This window comes from Rhipicephalus microplus, chromosome 1 (assembly GCF_043290135.1).
Source record: "Rhipicephalus microplus isolate Deutch F79 chromosome 1, USDA_Rmic, whole genome shotgun sequence".
In the NCBI taxonomy this organism is placed as follows: domain Eukaryota; kingdom Metazoa; phylum Arthropoda; class Arachnida; order Ixodida; family Ixodidae; genus Rhipicephalus; species Rhipicephalus microplus.
This window is the reverse complement of record NC_134700.1, coordinates 80,923,514-80,939,677: the sequence shown is the minus strand read 5'-3', so window position 1 is coordinate 80,939,677 and position 16,164 is coordinate 80,923,514. Positions and strand designations below refer to the sequence as shown.

At 41.1% G+C, this 16,164-nt stretch overlaps 1 protein-coding gene and 1 long non-coding RNA gene across 3 annotated transcripts in view; one reads left to right on the top strand and one right to left on the bottom strand.

The window, feature by feature from the left end:
* Window positions 1–4,165: 4,165 nt before the first annotated feature.
* The window catches only part of LOC142782390 (uncharacterized), a 252,259-nt gene continuing 240,260 nt past the window's right edge, over window positions 4,166–16,164 (bottom strand). For both annotated transcript variants that reach the window (XR_012888405.1, XM_075882247.1), the window contains one exon: window positions 4,166–4,332. Coding sequence is in view for 1 of the 2 variants with exons in the window: in XM_075882247.1 (XP_075738362.1) it covers window positions 4,311–4,332 (22 nt within the window). In the remaining variant the exon portion in view is untranslated. The remainder of the gene's footprint in view (window positions 4,333–16,164) is intronic.
* On the top strand, window positions 8,480–16,164 carry LOC142782542 (uncharacterized). Its single transcript, XR_012888407.1, has 3 exons — window positions 8,480–8,727; window positions 9,743–9,780; window positions 11,094–16,164. It is a non-coding gene; the product is annotated as an uncharacterized LOC142782542 (long non-coding RNA).

Genomic DNA, 16,164 nt, shown 5'->3' with positions numbered 1-16,164 from the left:
TGCATGTATCTTGCGTTTACGCTTAGGCAATTGTCCTTAGAGTTGAACAAGGAAAAGCTAGACTCTGTTTTGTTTTCTGCTGAAATACAAATGACATCAATTGTACAAAGATAAGTGATTTCTCTTTTTGTTATTTGCTTTTTTCACATTACACACCGGACCATTTCTTTAAGCAACTGACTAGGTATTTCTTGTTTAGAAAAGCATGATGTGGCTACATGAAAGAGTTCCATCTATCCAAATGTAGTATGTTCTCTTGAACAGTATGCGACCCACCACTGCAAAGGCTCCCACAGGCAGTACCCGGAGCCTGACTACCTGGAAAGTGCTGCACGATTGGCCTGCAGTGACGTGCAGAATGCGCTCCTCCTTGTGCAGTGTGCTCTTTCTCCCTCTTGCTGGCGTCTTTGAAAGATACACTCAACGTGACCTTCAAAGACACTGAAGGCATCCATAAGAGACAGTCCCTCAGATGCTGGATGCATCTGAACTGCGGAGGTGCATCCCCCCATCCTAGAGCCTACAAAAAGCTGGCCCATCTAGCAACAGGTGCTTCCTCGTTTAATACGTACATTGTAAATTGAATGTATTTTCCTCTCGGGCTGCCTTGCCACTGCCTGGATGCTTCCAGCCCAGTTTGTTGGCCTTCGCGTCACGCTACCCAAGAGACCCTGGGGTCTCTCGTAACAGTTCCCAGAAAATGCAGACCTTTATGCTTTAGTACAGCACATACATTTGTTTGTACCCGGTTCAGTTCAGGTTGCACCAGCATAATGCCGACTGGTGCACGTGCATCAGAGCCAAGGTTTTTTTCGCTAGCCAGACTCGTAGTCATATGATGTAGTCATCTTGAGCAGGTCCATGTGCCACTTTTGATGCTTGATTTTCTTATGCCCTGATTGATTGCTGCTCATGCACCAAACATCATCAAACAGTTCAGCCTTGCAGCAGTGCAATGTTCAAATGAGGTTCTAGAAAACAGTTCTTTGTGCCATGGGCGGCATGAGCAAACATATTTTTTGTGTGAAACTTAATTATGAAAAAAATGCTGTGCAAAAAAAAACAAGAATAGCCACCAGAAAGAAAGATTGGCTGTGATAGCGTAGCTCGCTAAGAATTCACATGCAGTTTGAAGAAACATTTTATTATGTAGCAATATATGGTGGCCTCGCAATTGTACTTTTATTTTGTTGACTGTTATCCCTTCTTTCTCGCCCCAGGTGCATTCGGCCTAACATTCAAATATTCTGGGGGCAAGGTTAGATAATGATGTATTATGAACTGCTGTCTTTCATTGAATATATGAGGTCTGTTAGAAAATTTTACACTTTTTTAACGAGCATCTGATAGAATTTAAACAAGAGCACTTGCATCAGTCAACTTTGAACCTTCCTGCGCATGGGCGAATTTTTTCTCGCCTGTCAATAGCGTGAGTCGCTAGGAAGCAGCGTTTGAGCGAGGTAGTGTGCAATGCTCTTGTCGGTTTTTCGTTTAAAGGAAAATGACAGAGCAACTGGAGCAGCGCTACTGCATCAAATTTTGCCAGAAACAGGGCAACAGTCAAGTGGAAATCTTCCGAAAGATTAAGATGCCTTTCGGTGACGACGTTATGAGCTGCCCACAAATTAAGGAGTGGTACAGCCGGTTTAAAGACGGCTGCGCATCGGTGGAGAGCAAGCCATGCTCCCAATGGTCATGAACATGCCATGATTGCCAGGTCATTGCCGAAGTGAACACAGTGGTCATGCGGGACCGCCGTGTGACTATCCAGGAAATGGCGGAAGATGTGGGCATTGGCACTTACTGTGCACATTCTATCCACTATCACCGAAGATTTGGCCATCAAGAGAGTTGCGGCAAAATTCGTGCCGGAACTGCTCACAGCGGAGTAAAAGCAACCGTCACAGTGTCACAGGACACGCTAGATTTCACAAGCAGGAGCCCTAACTTCATGAACATCATTATCACTGGTGACGAGTCTGGGGTGTACCGCTACGACCCGAAAACCAGATCCCAGTCGTCACAGTGGAAGCATTCTACGTCACCAAGACCGAAAGGCCCGCCAAGTACGCAGCTACGTCAAATTGATGCTGAGTTCTTTCTTTGGCTCCCAGGGTGTTGTACACCATGAGTATGCACCACAGGGTCAAACAATCACCAAAGAGTACTACAGCGATGTCCTCCGTCGCCTACATGATACTGTGCGGCGCAAGAGACCTGAGTTGTGGTGAACAGGAAACATGTGCCTCCATCGCAACAACGCTCCTGCAGATTCCTCACACTTGGTTCAGACTTTATTTGGCGAAAAGTCAGACTCCTGCAGTTCAACAGGCTGTTTGCTCTCTGGATATGGCCCCCTGTGACTACTGGCTGTTTCCCAAACTCAAGAGGACATTGAAAGGAGAGCAATTTCAGACAAGGCAGGACATTATGGCTGCTGCAACGACAGCTGAGCTAAACTCTATTCCGAAAGAGGCCTTCTCAGAATGCTTCCAACGACGGCAGCACCGCTGGGAGAAGTATGTAGATTCCCAAGGGGGATTAGGTTTCCAACGCTCCAACATGCCAGTGTTTTTTTTTCCACCAAAGGTCGGATACTTTTCTAACAGACCTCGTATTATGCTACATTCCATAAGTGGCTGTATATGCTGTTGTCATTGCTAATTTGTGCTAGTGATGCTTTTACAGGTTCCTTTTGTAGATCATGGGGTTTCATCATTTTCAAGTAAGTGGAAGCATGGTCATTTTCTGGTGCCTTTTTATATTTACACTGTGGTTTGGGTGCTCTGAAGAGCAGAATTCATTGCAATACATTTACAATATTAGTTAGTATTAAAAATGCTGCAAAGAAAGATATATAAGTGAAAAGGGGTCATTTTTTTGACTAGCAATTTTTATAATAATATTATCATTTTGTTTGCGCTGTCATCTTTTTCATTCTTTATCATAGGCGTCAGGTTGCTTTTTTAACCTTAATAGTGAAGAAACACCCTGGTGAATTTCTGATTTGTTTGATGTTCTTCAGGGCAGAATGTATTGTCGTATACTGTGCTTTTCTCAACGTGTTTATAAGTACAGTGTACTGTTCAAAACTTCAAGATAATGAAGCGAGACAGTTGAGCTTGAGACATTATATTGTATATGTTATGCTAGAAACATTAAGAGTGTTTATCACAAACTTGATTTTTTTTTTATTAGTGGGATTGTGATGTAGTGTCAGGTTTAACCAATCGAGCCACGAGTACACACACGCAAAATATATTTACACGGAAAAAGCAACTATTAATGGAGCATCTCTAAACATAGTTTGTCACATGCAGTTCTATCCAAAATCTCTCACTAAATTAGAAGTCTCTCGCCGTTTTTTGCTTGGGCTTGGACGCCGATCGCTCGGGGTTAAGTACCGTCTGTCTCGTTGACGTCTTGAACGCGAGTTGGCCCACGCCATCTCATGGCCTTCTGCCGCAGTAGCAGCAGGAGGGTAGGGGTCGCTCAGAAGCTCCGCACTAGAGCAACAGCTCTCAGCCGGCGCGTTCGTCCCAGTAGCACACCTGGGTTGTGCCAGCCACCCGGAACGGCAGCAGGACCAGCGGCCCACAGCAAACGGGAACTCGTAACCGCTCGGGACAGCAGCCAGTACAGCGGAACCTCGCCTGGTCCCTGGGCCAGTCACCCAACCGGAGTCCAGGCCTCGTCCACCAGTTGTCCAGCTGTCAGGAATGGCAGCCGGAACAGCAGCGGATCACCTGGTCCCTAGGCCAGTCACCCACCCAGAGTCCAGGACAGCACAGCGCCTAGAGGACGTCTCCTAGTTCCCCTGACTGGACGTTCAGCCGAGAACCGTCTGTCTTTGCCCGCTTCGCTGCCTCAAACGCTGTCACGCGCTTCTCGATCCCGTGCACTCTTCTTTGTCGTCTTCACTCTTCTTCCCATATTATCACAGGGATAAAGTTTCTGAAATTTCTCCAAGCATTCCTTGTTGAATAACGTGTGTCAATACCATTATTATTATATTAGCATTTCACAACTATGATTAGAGTGGTGACATTGCAATACAGGTCAGATACAAAAACACTTTTCTACTTGAATGAAGTACACATTAAAATTCCAATGTGGTTGAAATCATTACAGGTTTCCTCTCACAGCATAGAGCAATGTTGCAGCGTAAAACTGTAGAAATGAAGTTTATTTTATTTTCAATGGAAAAGCAATACTTCTTTTTCCTCTGCAGAGTCTTTTTCCTCTCCAGCAACTTCGAGTGCTGAGAAGCCACGACATGGTCGCCGCCACCGCTGCAACTTCTGTGACTACTAGGCTTTTACGCCATCTGGCCTGCAACGATACATCAAAGTTCATACAGACGAGCAACCATTTCAGTGCGAACTGGGCCCACACAGCTTCTTATGAAAGTGGGCTTTAGATATTCACTTTCACACTCACATAGGAGAGCGGCCATGTAAATGCCACCTCTGCCCTCAAACCTTCGTACATAAGTCCACATTGAATAATCACCTTTGCAGCGACTTCAGCAGTGCACTTTTTGAGAACAGGCGTTTGCATGCAGTGGAACGCTCACAAAGCATATGTGTCTGGATATACGGCACTGACCTTTTGATATCTGTTTCCGCTGTGCTAGCTTTTTTTTTTGTGTGTGTGTGTGTGCGTGCGTATGTGCGTGCATGTGTGTGTGTGTGCGTGAATGCAGATTTTATTAATTCTTCCAGAGCACTATGCGAATGCTGAGTTATGTAGAATAACATAAAAGCTGTGAATCGAGTAGCAAGACCATAACTTTGTAAGTAGGATCTTGCTGATGTAGTTCGTAAAAAATTAAAAGTTGAAGTAACGTATAAAAAAAAGTAAAAGCAAATTCACTAAAAAAATGCCACGCCTGCGTGCAATGCACAGTCACTGCAAAAGCTGGAATAATGGCCTTTCTAGAGCCTTTACGCTTAGGGCAACGAAATCAATCGCAGTTGAATGGTACCCGCTGCATCATAAATTATCATAGTTTTTCTGTAATGGGAAAACGTCCATAATGTCATTCTTCGGAATAGCATAGTACCTGCTACACGCTTGTAAAGCATTATGTGCACTTTGTTGATGCTGCACGTAGTCGGGGACGAAGAATTATGTCTGAGGCTTTTGTAATAGGTTCCAGCATCCACACGTTAGCAATTCACATTGTGTGACATTTGCTTATTACTTAACTGTTCCAAAATGCTTTATTACACGCGGTAATGTGATTCCTTACCTGACATGAAGCCTGCATAGGGTCAGTTTGCAACGGAGTTTCAAGCACCAGTGTAGCTCAGTGGTAAAGTGGACTGCCTCGCAGAGGGCCCTGGTTTGATTCTTAATGTGTCCTCAGTATCTTTTATTTAGTTTTCTTTTTATTTCGTGCTATAGTTGTATTATTTCAATCCATAAGCCGTAGTTGAGGGCAACCGCATATTCTGCAGAGGCCTTCCTTTAATGAATTTGCAGGAACCTTTAATTTTGATGATTATGTGATATTACTTAGTGATCACTCTACATTTACTGTCACTCATTCATTAACTACACCTTTCAAAGACTTGTCTGTGTACTCAGTCATAGCAATTAGTACCTAAATTTAGATGTCTGTCAATTTTAGTTGGCTGCAGCTTATTTTATCATTCCTGTACGCTGAAAGTCATGTACACTGAAAATCATGATTGCCGTATTGTGTTTATTGATAAAGTTGTTTGTACAAAAGTCGCTATTACACTAATTGAGTCGTTTCCTCCTGCCCTAGCCTTTTCTTTCAAATTTGTAGTTAGAATAGATGCAATCGATCTTGTTTTATAGTACTGTCTTTAATGATTAGCGTTTTGCTGAAGAAGACTTTGGACAAATTGCCCTATTGCTTGAGGGACTCTTAATATTCGTGTTATGTCTATCTTTTTCCATTCTTAGATGAGCCAGCAGAAATTTACCCACACATTTGTGGGCTAATAATTTTTTATGAGTGACTGTGCCTTTATTGTCTCAGCATCATAATGACTGTTGTCTTCTTTAATGTTGCTTTGAAAATGATAAGATGCGATCTTTTAATTTCACACTCATATTTTTTGTGTCTTTTTGCATCCTGAAATAAATCTTAGAGTTCCTTTTTATTGCCTACTTTTATTAAGGTGTTTGTTCTTATCATCCTCTTAGATGCAAGCAAGTTGCTGCATTATATACGTAAGCATATAACCATTTGTTGCCTTATCTGTTCTCCAAGCACGTGTTGTCATGCTAAATAAATTACTGCCTTTAGAATAATATGTGCTATTGCTATTTTTAATGCTATCACTAAATTTATGTAAAACCATCAGCACAATATGTACACATCGTATTGTTATGGATTTGAGTAATGATGTTGATATGATCGTTTGTTGATGCCATTGAATGTACGTGCATTGTCGAATTTTTGTCAGAAATAATGATTGCTGTGCAAAATGCTGTCATCAGTCAATCCAGCCTTAATAAATACCCATATTCAACTGTGCTCTAAGCTGTGCACTTGTGCCAAAGGCATTAGAAGCAGTGTTTTGAAGCAATTATGCATTTAAGCACATGAGCACCATAAACTCAAAGACCCAATTGGACATTCTAGTCTCTGCGGCACTGTTTATCCAACATAGACTATTTCAAATTGAAAGCATCACTGTGTTTCACGTTCACTAGTACTGTTTATAAAGTGTTGAGGGCACTACTTCTATAAAACCCAGCTGTTTTCAAAGCCTTGCAAAGTTTTATTTCCTCTTTTTTTTTTCCAGAATAAGCTGATTTATTTAAGTATGACGGTGAGCTATCAGTGGTATTAAAGCATAATGGTGAATAATGTCGCACTGCATTGTGACTGTATGGGTCAGGAAGAAACTTGGTAAAGCTGCCCAAGGAAACATAATGTACAGTGTATATAAGGCATCTACCAACGACATGAATTAAATACTTAACATTGTAAATGTAGCGCGAAAAACACAGCCAAAGGTACAAATACAGTCGACTCTCATTGATTCAAACTCGAAGGGACCTCTAAATTTTGTTTGAATTATCAAGAAGTTTGAATTATCATCAGTTCTCAGATAGATGACTCTGGGTGAGGTGGCACTACACATTATGATAAAGCATTGATTTTATCACATTTAAAATTTTTCAGGTGTTTTTAAGCCCTAACTGCACACAGTGAACAGAAAGCAGAAGTGTGAAGTCCACAAGTTTATTGGCCATTTACTGCTAATCAGGCCTTTTGAAGAAATCGTGAATTTCAAACTGCTTCATTACTATAGGTTTGTGCCTTGAGCACAAAGCTCTCTATACCAGTTGAGAATCATCACGGTTTGCCATGTGTGTGCTTCATTTTAAACATTTGTTTACTTGTGAAGCCTTTTCCCTTGAAGGCCTCAGGTGCTTATTTTTCATATTTTGACTGTTAGGATTATATTAGCACACACATTTTTAAGTAGCAGTGGGAAAGCAGCAGATATTTTCTGGTATAAACCTGCAAAAAGTATGAGTTAACCAAATGATTGAGTTTGAATTAACAGGCTTTAAATACATTGAAAATATAGAGGGCCAACCAAAAAATTGAATATTGTTTGAATTAACCAAAAATGTGAATTATCGGAGCTATGAAATACCAAACTCTCACTTTCAATCCTTGCAACTGTTGGCCAAACATCATTTATTCCTCACTGTCATGCCGAGCAGCTACTATGTCTAGTTACTATGGCAGAGATCTACAAGTAAAAATGTTTATGGGCACTGTGTTATGTAAAGCATGATCTATGATTATTTATGGTGAAGACTGAAAAGCTGTAATTGTAGCAGCAAATTTGCAGAAACATTCCAGACTCAAGAGCTATTAAGAAAATTGCTTAGTGCCAACAAAAGTGCAGATTCTGGAGCAGCTGGAAATATCCACAAGCCAAGTTCGCAGGCAACTTTTTACTGAACGTATCTCAGCACAGTGCCAGACTTGTAGCGTCATTAACCAGTTATGACTGACTAATTGCTGCTTTCTTGTGGCAATATAAAATGTAGCAGCCGAAAGCATTAGGAAAATGAAGCTGCCCCATATGAAAGTCGATCCCAAAATATTTTGGTGCAATATTCACTCTGTAATTGATGACGCCTGTTTGAAGTTGGAGATTTCCCGAGCTTCTGAACGTTAGGCACTAACATGCCACATCGGTGAAATGTTGAGGTAAGAGAAGCTACAAACAAAGCATTAGCTTTATTTTGCACCAAAATGAAGAATATATAGGAATCTCAGAAAAGAAAAAAGTTTTTCTGCTCTTTCTTCTTTCTGGAGCAATTTTTCTGCTCTGAACTCTCTATACTGTGGAAGCACTATGTGTGATTTGTTTGGTTCCGCTTTCAAGTGCAGGCAGGCTCTGTCACGTGTTGCCTTCACTCGCTTAGTGCAGCGTCCAAGCGTTTTTCTTATTGGTTGCATTAGCTTGTGTTTTATGGCGTGTATTGGGTGGCTTACTCCTTGCTAAGTCTACCGTATCCCTCATCAGACAGTGCTGCACAACTTATCAAAGTGGAAACTATGTTCGTGATGGCTTTACGGCACCGCGGTCAAGAGGGTGTTAGGCTACTAACCTGGGTCATCTATGGCTCAGCAAACATTGCTGCCTCGCTAAGTTTTGTTGGCGGCAGAAACTTCAAATTGGTTGAGAAAGTGATGTCAGCTGTGCAGTTGAGGGGAACGTGAGTAGGCAATTCAAACTGTGCTTTTATGTTTGAACTAGTATAGCGTATTACAGTAAATAAGAAATGCCTGAGTAGACCGACACAAGAATACAAGCGCTCCATCCTCTTGCATCAGTCTGCTCGGCCCATTTTTAATGTGATGCCCTACACGAGTTCAAGTACAATGAACCAACTCGCCCAATCTTCAGCACTTGTGTGCTTTTATAGCTATTAAATAAACACAGACAATGCAACGAGTTGAAGTATAGTATTGAATGAACGGCCAGGATTCTGAATGCACACATAGTTGAAAATTTTTCTGAAAACATTTCACGACCCCTATGTGTAACAGTTGTATGAGTCAGTTGTAACAGTCAGTAAATGTTATTGGAATCTAAACTGTCTGGAAATGGAACGCTTCTGTATCCATGCACTGTTTCACACTTCATGGTAATCTTTAATGTGGGCGTAAGCTCCAGAATTTTCGTAGCTACACAAATGACCACAATCATTGAAGCTATCAAGACTGCTTTGCAAAGATAAAATTAACATTTTAATGCAGCATTGTAGAAGTGGAACATTTTGGCTTGCTTTTGTATCTGGCATTAATGCTCACTGATTTGTCCAGCAACTTATATAAGAAAATGGCAGGCAGTGCTCTGTTTCCTACTATAGCATATAACCAGCGATTTTCTTCTAGTGAAGCAATTTTTGTGCTCATTTTATGTTACACACCAAACCATTCCCTAAAAGCAACTGGCATGATATTTAATGCCTGGAAAAGAGAATGTTTCTGTAAGTGATACTCTGTTTCGAAAAGTATTTCTTTTACAGAAAATAAATATGAATAACATACTCTGAAACAAAAAAGAAAAACACCAGGCAGAAAAACTGGTTGTAACAGCACAGGTATTTTATAATTGACATAATATTTAAAGAATTTCATGATGTAGCTCTTCATCTATAAGCCTCGCAATTGTGCTTTTGAGTTTTTGACTTGGTAATAACTTTGTTCCCTTCTTTCTCTCTCTAGGTCCATTTGACCTAATATTGAGGGATTCCGAGGGCAAGGTTGGATGGACGTTACATTATGAACTGCTGCCGTCTAACTTTCATTGAATATATCATGTTACATTCCATGAATAGCTGCATATTTTGTCATTATCATTAATTTTTGCAAGTGATGCTTTGACTGGTTTCTTTTATAGGATTTCATCTTTTGCTGTGATGCAAATTTGTTTGGTCTCTTTAGGTTCTAGCATGTTCCCTTGCAGGTGAATTTTTATCATCACTCTATTCTTTAGGAGTTCCAAAACAGTAGAGTGTTTTGCTGTACAATTTTTATATATTGAAAGCAATATTTATTATCATTTCAAATGTCCTATCAAAATAATAATACTAGAAAAAGTTATATTTCATTAGAATAGGTATTCGTATTCTTACTCTTATTTTTTTCCATGTCATTTTTAGGACAATTCTAAAATAAGCATTGCATTGCTTCGTAAACATGAGCCCTGGAAAAACTTGTTCTACTTGTGATCTATTCAATGTTGTTTAGGACAGCACGTCATTATTGAAACATGTGTTGGGTTAAATTAAGGAAGATTTCCACTCTACAAGTCAACTCAAAGTCATAGATTGATGCGGAGTGTAAAACAGTGAAATTTAATCTAGCGTTCTTTTGAAAAAAGCAGTATTTGTATTGAAATCGAGCCTGGGCAACATCAGAATACAAGGATATGGCTCTAATATCTTGAAAATACTTTTGAGTATCTCTTATACTTGTGTCAGAATACATTTGAAAAATGTAACAGTATCTGAGATTGTGAAGTACTTTTATAATGTATCGATTATATTTTCATACTATGGAGTGCACGTGTATTTTGTTAATCATTGGTGAAAATAATGTGCAGTGTTTTGGACGAAAATAATTTTTTTGTGGGAAACTGAGAAAATGCAAATTGCCTCTCAGTCACTGAGCAAGTGGCCGACTGGCAATGCACAAGGGGTTCCCCACATGCACAGAATTTTCCATGTGAGAGTGGAAGTGTTTTAGCACCTAGACGACCAAAGAGATACATGTTGCAGGACTTTTCACTAGATGTGTGCGAATAGCGAAACTTTGGGTGTGAAGCGAGCTTGAATATTGAACTCCGAGTGTGAATACAACATTTCTATAATACATCTTGGACTTTTTTTTAATAGTTTAAAGTAAAATTGCAGAAAAAAAAATCTTGAAGAAGATTCTTATGCATATTCTTATGAAATAAACTACAAGTTGTTGCACTATATATCCACATAACATCATTAGTATGACTAACCAACCAACTCACTAAGCGACCTTTGTCGAGTGTTTGTGAAACCTGTACGTATTTATTGTGCAGCTTGGAGATCTTTCATCAAAGTGGAAACTCCGGATGCTGAGAAGCCACTACAGAATTGCCACCACCACTGTAACCTCTGCGAATACAAGACTCACAAGTCATCTGACATGAAACAACACGTCACGGTTCATACCAATGAGCGGCCGTTTCAGTGCCATGTGTGCACACAGAGCTTCAAAGAAAGCAATGCTTTGAAAGCCCACGTACATCACCACATGAATGAGAGGCCATTCAAATGCCACCTGTGCCCTCAAACATTTCTACGGAAGGCCACATTGAATGATCACCTGAAGCAATCATACAAATGCCCTTTGTGCCCCCGAAGCTTCTCAAGTAAGTCCACAATGTGGGAACACCTTCGCAGCCATAGTGGCTCACAGCCATATCAGTGCACTTTGTGCCCCCTGAGATTCGGACGAAATGGAAATCTCGAAAAGCACCTGCGTCGGCATGAACACCGCTGACTGTTCAGTGCAAGTTCTACTGTGAAATTTCTTTTGTGAATGCACATTTCAATTTTTTTTCTAGGCACTGTGCCAGTTCTGAGTTCCACAGAACTGCTGCAGGTCATGTAATAATGTAGCATGGCTTAATGAGTGAATTCTCGTTTGTGTGTTAATGAAAGAAATGAGTAAAAAATGTGCAGCTCAAAAAGCGCAAAATGCAAATTTGTTATATGAATTATATAGTTTTTGTTAGAAAGCCAAGCACTGGAAGTGACAAAAGGTTTTGACATTGAATAAAGGTTCAAGCTTGTAATCCACTTGAAGACAACCAGCACGGACTATCACTATGGTGACAGAGCTGGGAACAGACAGTATGCATGCTGTAGCTTGAGTCGATAATTAAAGTGCTACCCCACTCGAGACAGGTCACACACACACACACACAAAACGTCGATGTAACCTGGCGTGCACATTAAAACCTCCACTTTTTCAGGTTGCTTCAAGCATCCATCCGCATGGTCAGTACACGGTCACCGCATGTGCGCACCATCATGCTTAGCCGCCTGCATTATTCTTGTGACCCGATACATTTGTCCCATATCTAGACGGACACATCAAGGGCGTTGGTGTTGTAGAACGTGTAGTGTAACACTGTGCCACGGGTGCTAGGCTATGGCCATTGGCTGAGCGGGAAGGGCATTGTAAGTCTGCACATTGGCAGTCGCTGCTTGTGTGCGTGCAGTTATCATACATCCATCGAGCAGGGTTGCCTTATTAAGCTACTTTGCCCTCAATCGGCAACATTTTCAGGCTAAAAGTGAAGAAAATTCTGCTTTGGCTGCATTTGAAACCAGGCTATTATAGAAAATGAAAATATGAACAGCTCATCATAGTCAATAGTTGGACCAGTTGATATATAATTGAAGATGACGAACTATCCAAAAACAACAAACTTTTTTTTTTTGCATTTTGCTTTCTATGAAGACTGCTGTGCATGTTCAGGACGATTTACAGACAATTTCAAACGGATTTTATTGTAATAAAATTCATTTGTTTTTCAGTCTTTCTCCCGTACCCTTTTTCCTTGTGTTTTCAGCTAATGGTTCATCTTCATATTGTAACTAATATTATGCAGCAACATTAGCCAATATTTAAGGGGGCTGAATGATCATGTAACTTCAGACCTTTTCAAGCACATTCATCACTTCCGTGGATCCAACCAAGACACATTTATTTCATGCAGAACATCCAAACGTATGGGCAGCTGCTGCTGAAATAAATGATTAATTGGCAACCGTGTTACTGATGGGCTTGGGTTCTGCTATATTGGGCTGTAGCTTACTTCAGTAGCACACACATGAGAACAGTGGGTTCTTGGGTATAATGCTTCATGACATTTTTTGTTGCACATGTCTTTCTTGAAAAAATGGGAAGACCCTTGAGCTTCGCCTTTAAGAGTTGAATGTGATAGCGATATCCTGTCCCTAATGCGTACTTCTACCGTTTAGTGCATGCTCTTTATTGTATGGTGTTACTCGAGAAGTTTAAAGTGCGGATTACTACAATTGATAAAGTTAAAAAATGACTTCTGTGTCAGTGAAGCTTTCATTTATGGCTGCATTTTGCGTAACAGGTAGCATGCTTTAAACCACAAGTAATTATATGCGTGAAATGTTCATGAACTTGCTACGTACCCACTAGGTTGTCCTAAAGGAATATGTGAAGTAACCAGTATGCCTTTTGTCCGGCTTTTGACATTACAATCACATCCTCTGATGCCCAATGGCAACATGTTCTTGTGTAATGCAATATTACTGCATATTACATGGTGTGTTGTGAAGCGTGTATATGGGATGCATGTGCTTGTATAGCATCAAAGTTATTAATGGGATAGCGTTAAAGAGCTTGTTTTGTGGAAATTCTGATGTCGGCGTCGGCATCGTTGATTGTGAGAGAAAAATCATCATCTTAAACGGCACCGAAAAACCGACACCAATGCAAATCGAATAAATAAATGATAAAGAAACCCTGGAGCAGAGTGGGGATCGAACCTGGGTCGTTTACGTGCATGCGGATATTCTACCACATAGCCACGCCTCTGCTTGTGAAAATTCTGAAAAGAGCTTCCTCTGCTTGAAAATGCAGTGAAAGCAGCTTTCATAGTTCACAAACTCACACGTCCTGTATATATGCTTCACAATGCAACATGAAATATTGCAGTAATAATGCGTGGTACAAGCGTCTATTGCCAACGGACGTCAGAATATGTGATTATCATAATGGCTCCATGGTTTAACGCTAGTTCCCCACTACAAAAGGCACACACACTACTGCGCCTATTTCCCTAAAGGCCACGTATAGTGGTGACATTGCAAATTTGAAAAGGTTTGATGCACTAAGTGTTTGAAATATGCACTAGGAACAGTATGTCGCTATCGCGTTCCACTGCTAAAGGTGGAGCTTTAGGGTCCCCTAAATTCTTTCTGTAGGTTTCCAAGCTATTCTCTTTCAGAAAGTGATTGTTTGTTTGGATGCTCGGGCGTAATTGAGTGCTATCATCAGCCATAGCGTAAACAATGTGTGCAGCTGTGTCGCATTAGGAACGTATCCCTTTGTATCCCAGCAGCAACAAATGTTGCCATTACATAAAATGACGCTAAAATCTCGTGTGTGTCGCCCAAAATTAAAATTTTATTTTTGAATTTCGCGCTATATAAAAATTTCAGATTAAGCTAACTAGATGGCATTACCACAGAACACCAGGGTTTGGTTCAGACTGTCACGGTGGACGGATGTGTTTTTTGAGCGCTCCCGATCGACTGCGCAGATAAGTGTTTTTGCAAGTTTTGAGCTTGTCTTTATAATTATAAGGCAACAGTTGAAATCTTCGTAGCACTTATTTTTTCTTTTTTCTTTTGCCACCCCGTGGAGGAGGTGCTCGTACATTGAACACGCAAATTTTTGTAGTAGAGCTTAGACTTTTTTTTTTCGTAGGGTAGGGCTCGAGTCTATCAAGTATAGGGACAATTGGTGTCAGAAAGACATGGTTAAAAAGATTGTAAAGTGTTCAGGATGTGGAGTGGGTTTAAAGTAGACCCAAGTGTAGAAGCGGATGGAGAAGAGACTGACGTGAAGTGTAGGCAATGTGGAGTCGGGGAAAAAATGAAGAAAACGATGGTTCCCAGAGTGAACTGCTGATGAGAATCACCGAGCACGAGACTGCGTTGGTGACAGAGCAAGAGAAAACGAGGGCAATGGGAGAAAGGCAGAAGTCCGCCGAGGAAGCACTAGCCAAGGTGAACAGAGGAGCAGACGGAGAGAACAGTAGGAAACCGGACACCAGGACGGCGGAGAAGAAAAAGCTAGCAAGTTTGGAAAAAACAGGTTCAGCGGTTCAATTGTCGCAAGGCCTAACTTCAGCGAAATAGTGGTGGGGCTGTTAGGGGACAAAGCAGCCGGCGTCACAGGTGCAAGTAACCCACAGGTGCAGGACGCTCCAGCTGAAAAGTCACAGCATGTGATAATCGCCGATGACACCAATTTAAATCAATGTACAGAAGCAATCAAAGAGAGGGTAAGAGGTGACAAGAGGGTTGAAGTAGGGACGTTCCCAGGACGCAAGCTGAAGGCAGTCATGAGGGAAGCGAGCGCAAAACTGAAAACTACAGCTGACAGACGAAACCTCGTGATAATATCAGGCGGTTTAAACGATGTCTTAAATGAAGATACCGCAGGACTAGCGACCACACTGGCGAAAGAGGTCGATGGCATGCGCGCCACTTCTCCTCAGGTACAGGTAGTGATATGCACGATACCAGAGGTACCGGTGCGTGACGGCAACCTGCAAAGAGCGGTTGTCAGCAAAAAAAAAAAAAAAAAAAAAGAGATATGGCGGATGAGTCGAGAGAAAGGTTTTGAGGTGGTGGAAATAAACAGAGGGGTGCATAGGTGGGGTGGTTTTCAACGAGACAGAAATCACTTCGATGAGCGGCTAGGTCATGAGGTGAGATGGCGACTCATGCTTTTATTATTCGCCAACTATTAATCAATTAAAGTGCCTTTCACTGCAAACCTTTTACCTCTTTTGAAACGTAAACCAAGTTTCCTTTTCAACATGATCCTGTAAATGGTGTTTTCCCTGGATGCACTTGCTTACCGCCACTGTAAGTTGATCTAGTTAGTCGTAAAAAGATCCGATGCGCAGGTAAAAACACAGATTCTAAACACAGTATCGAGCACAATGTTATGTACAGGAATACCTAGCACAACAGCGTGGGATCATTTCTTTTTATTCAATGCGATGTGCTTCTCACCAATGCGTTCTCAAATATATTATTGCGGCTCAGGCTAATCGTACTGCCGCTGCACTTTTTGAGAGCATGTGTGATGCGAAAGCCAATGGGCAGCACAGTACCAAGTACAGTGCAAGGTGTGTCCAGTGTAAATATCGTTGTCTGACTGAACGAGCCAAGAGACAGAGTTGTACAATTTCAGCGGGTAATTTTATTGAACAGATGGCTATCACTGTTGTTTTTTCATGTATTGTTCAACTCTGTGAGAGACAGTGTTCCTTGTTTACATGTATACTGCTGCATTCACGATTGTCAATAAACAATGTAAGCTTA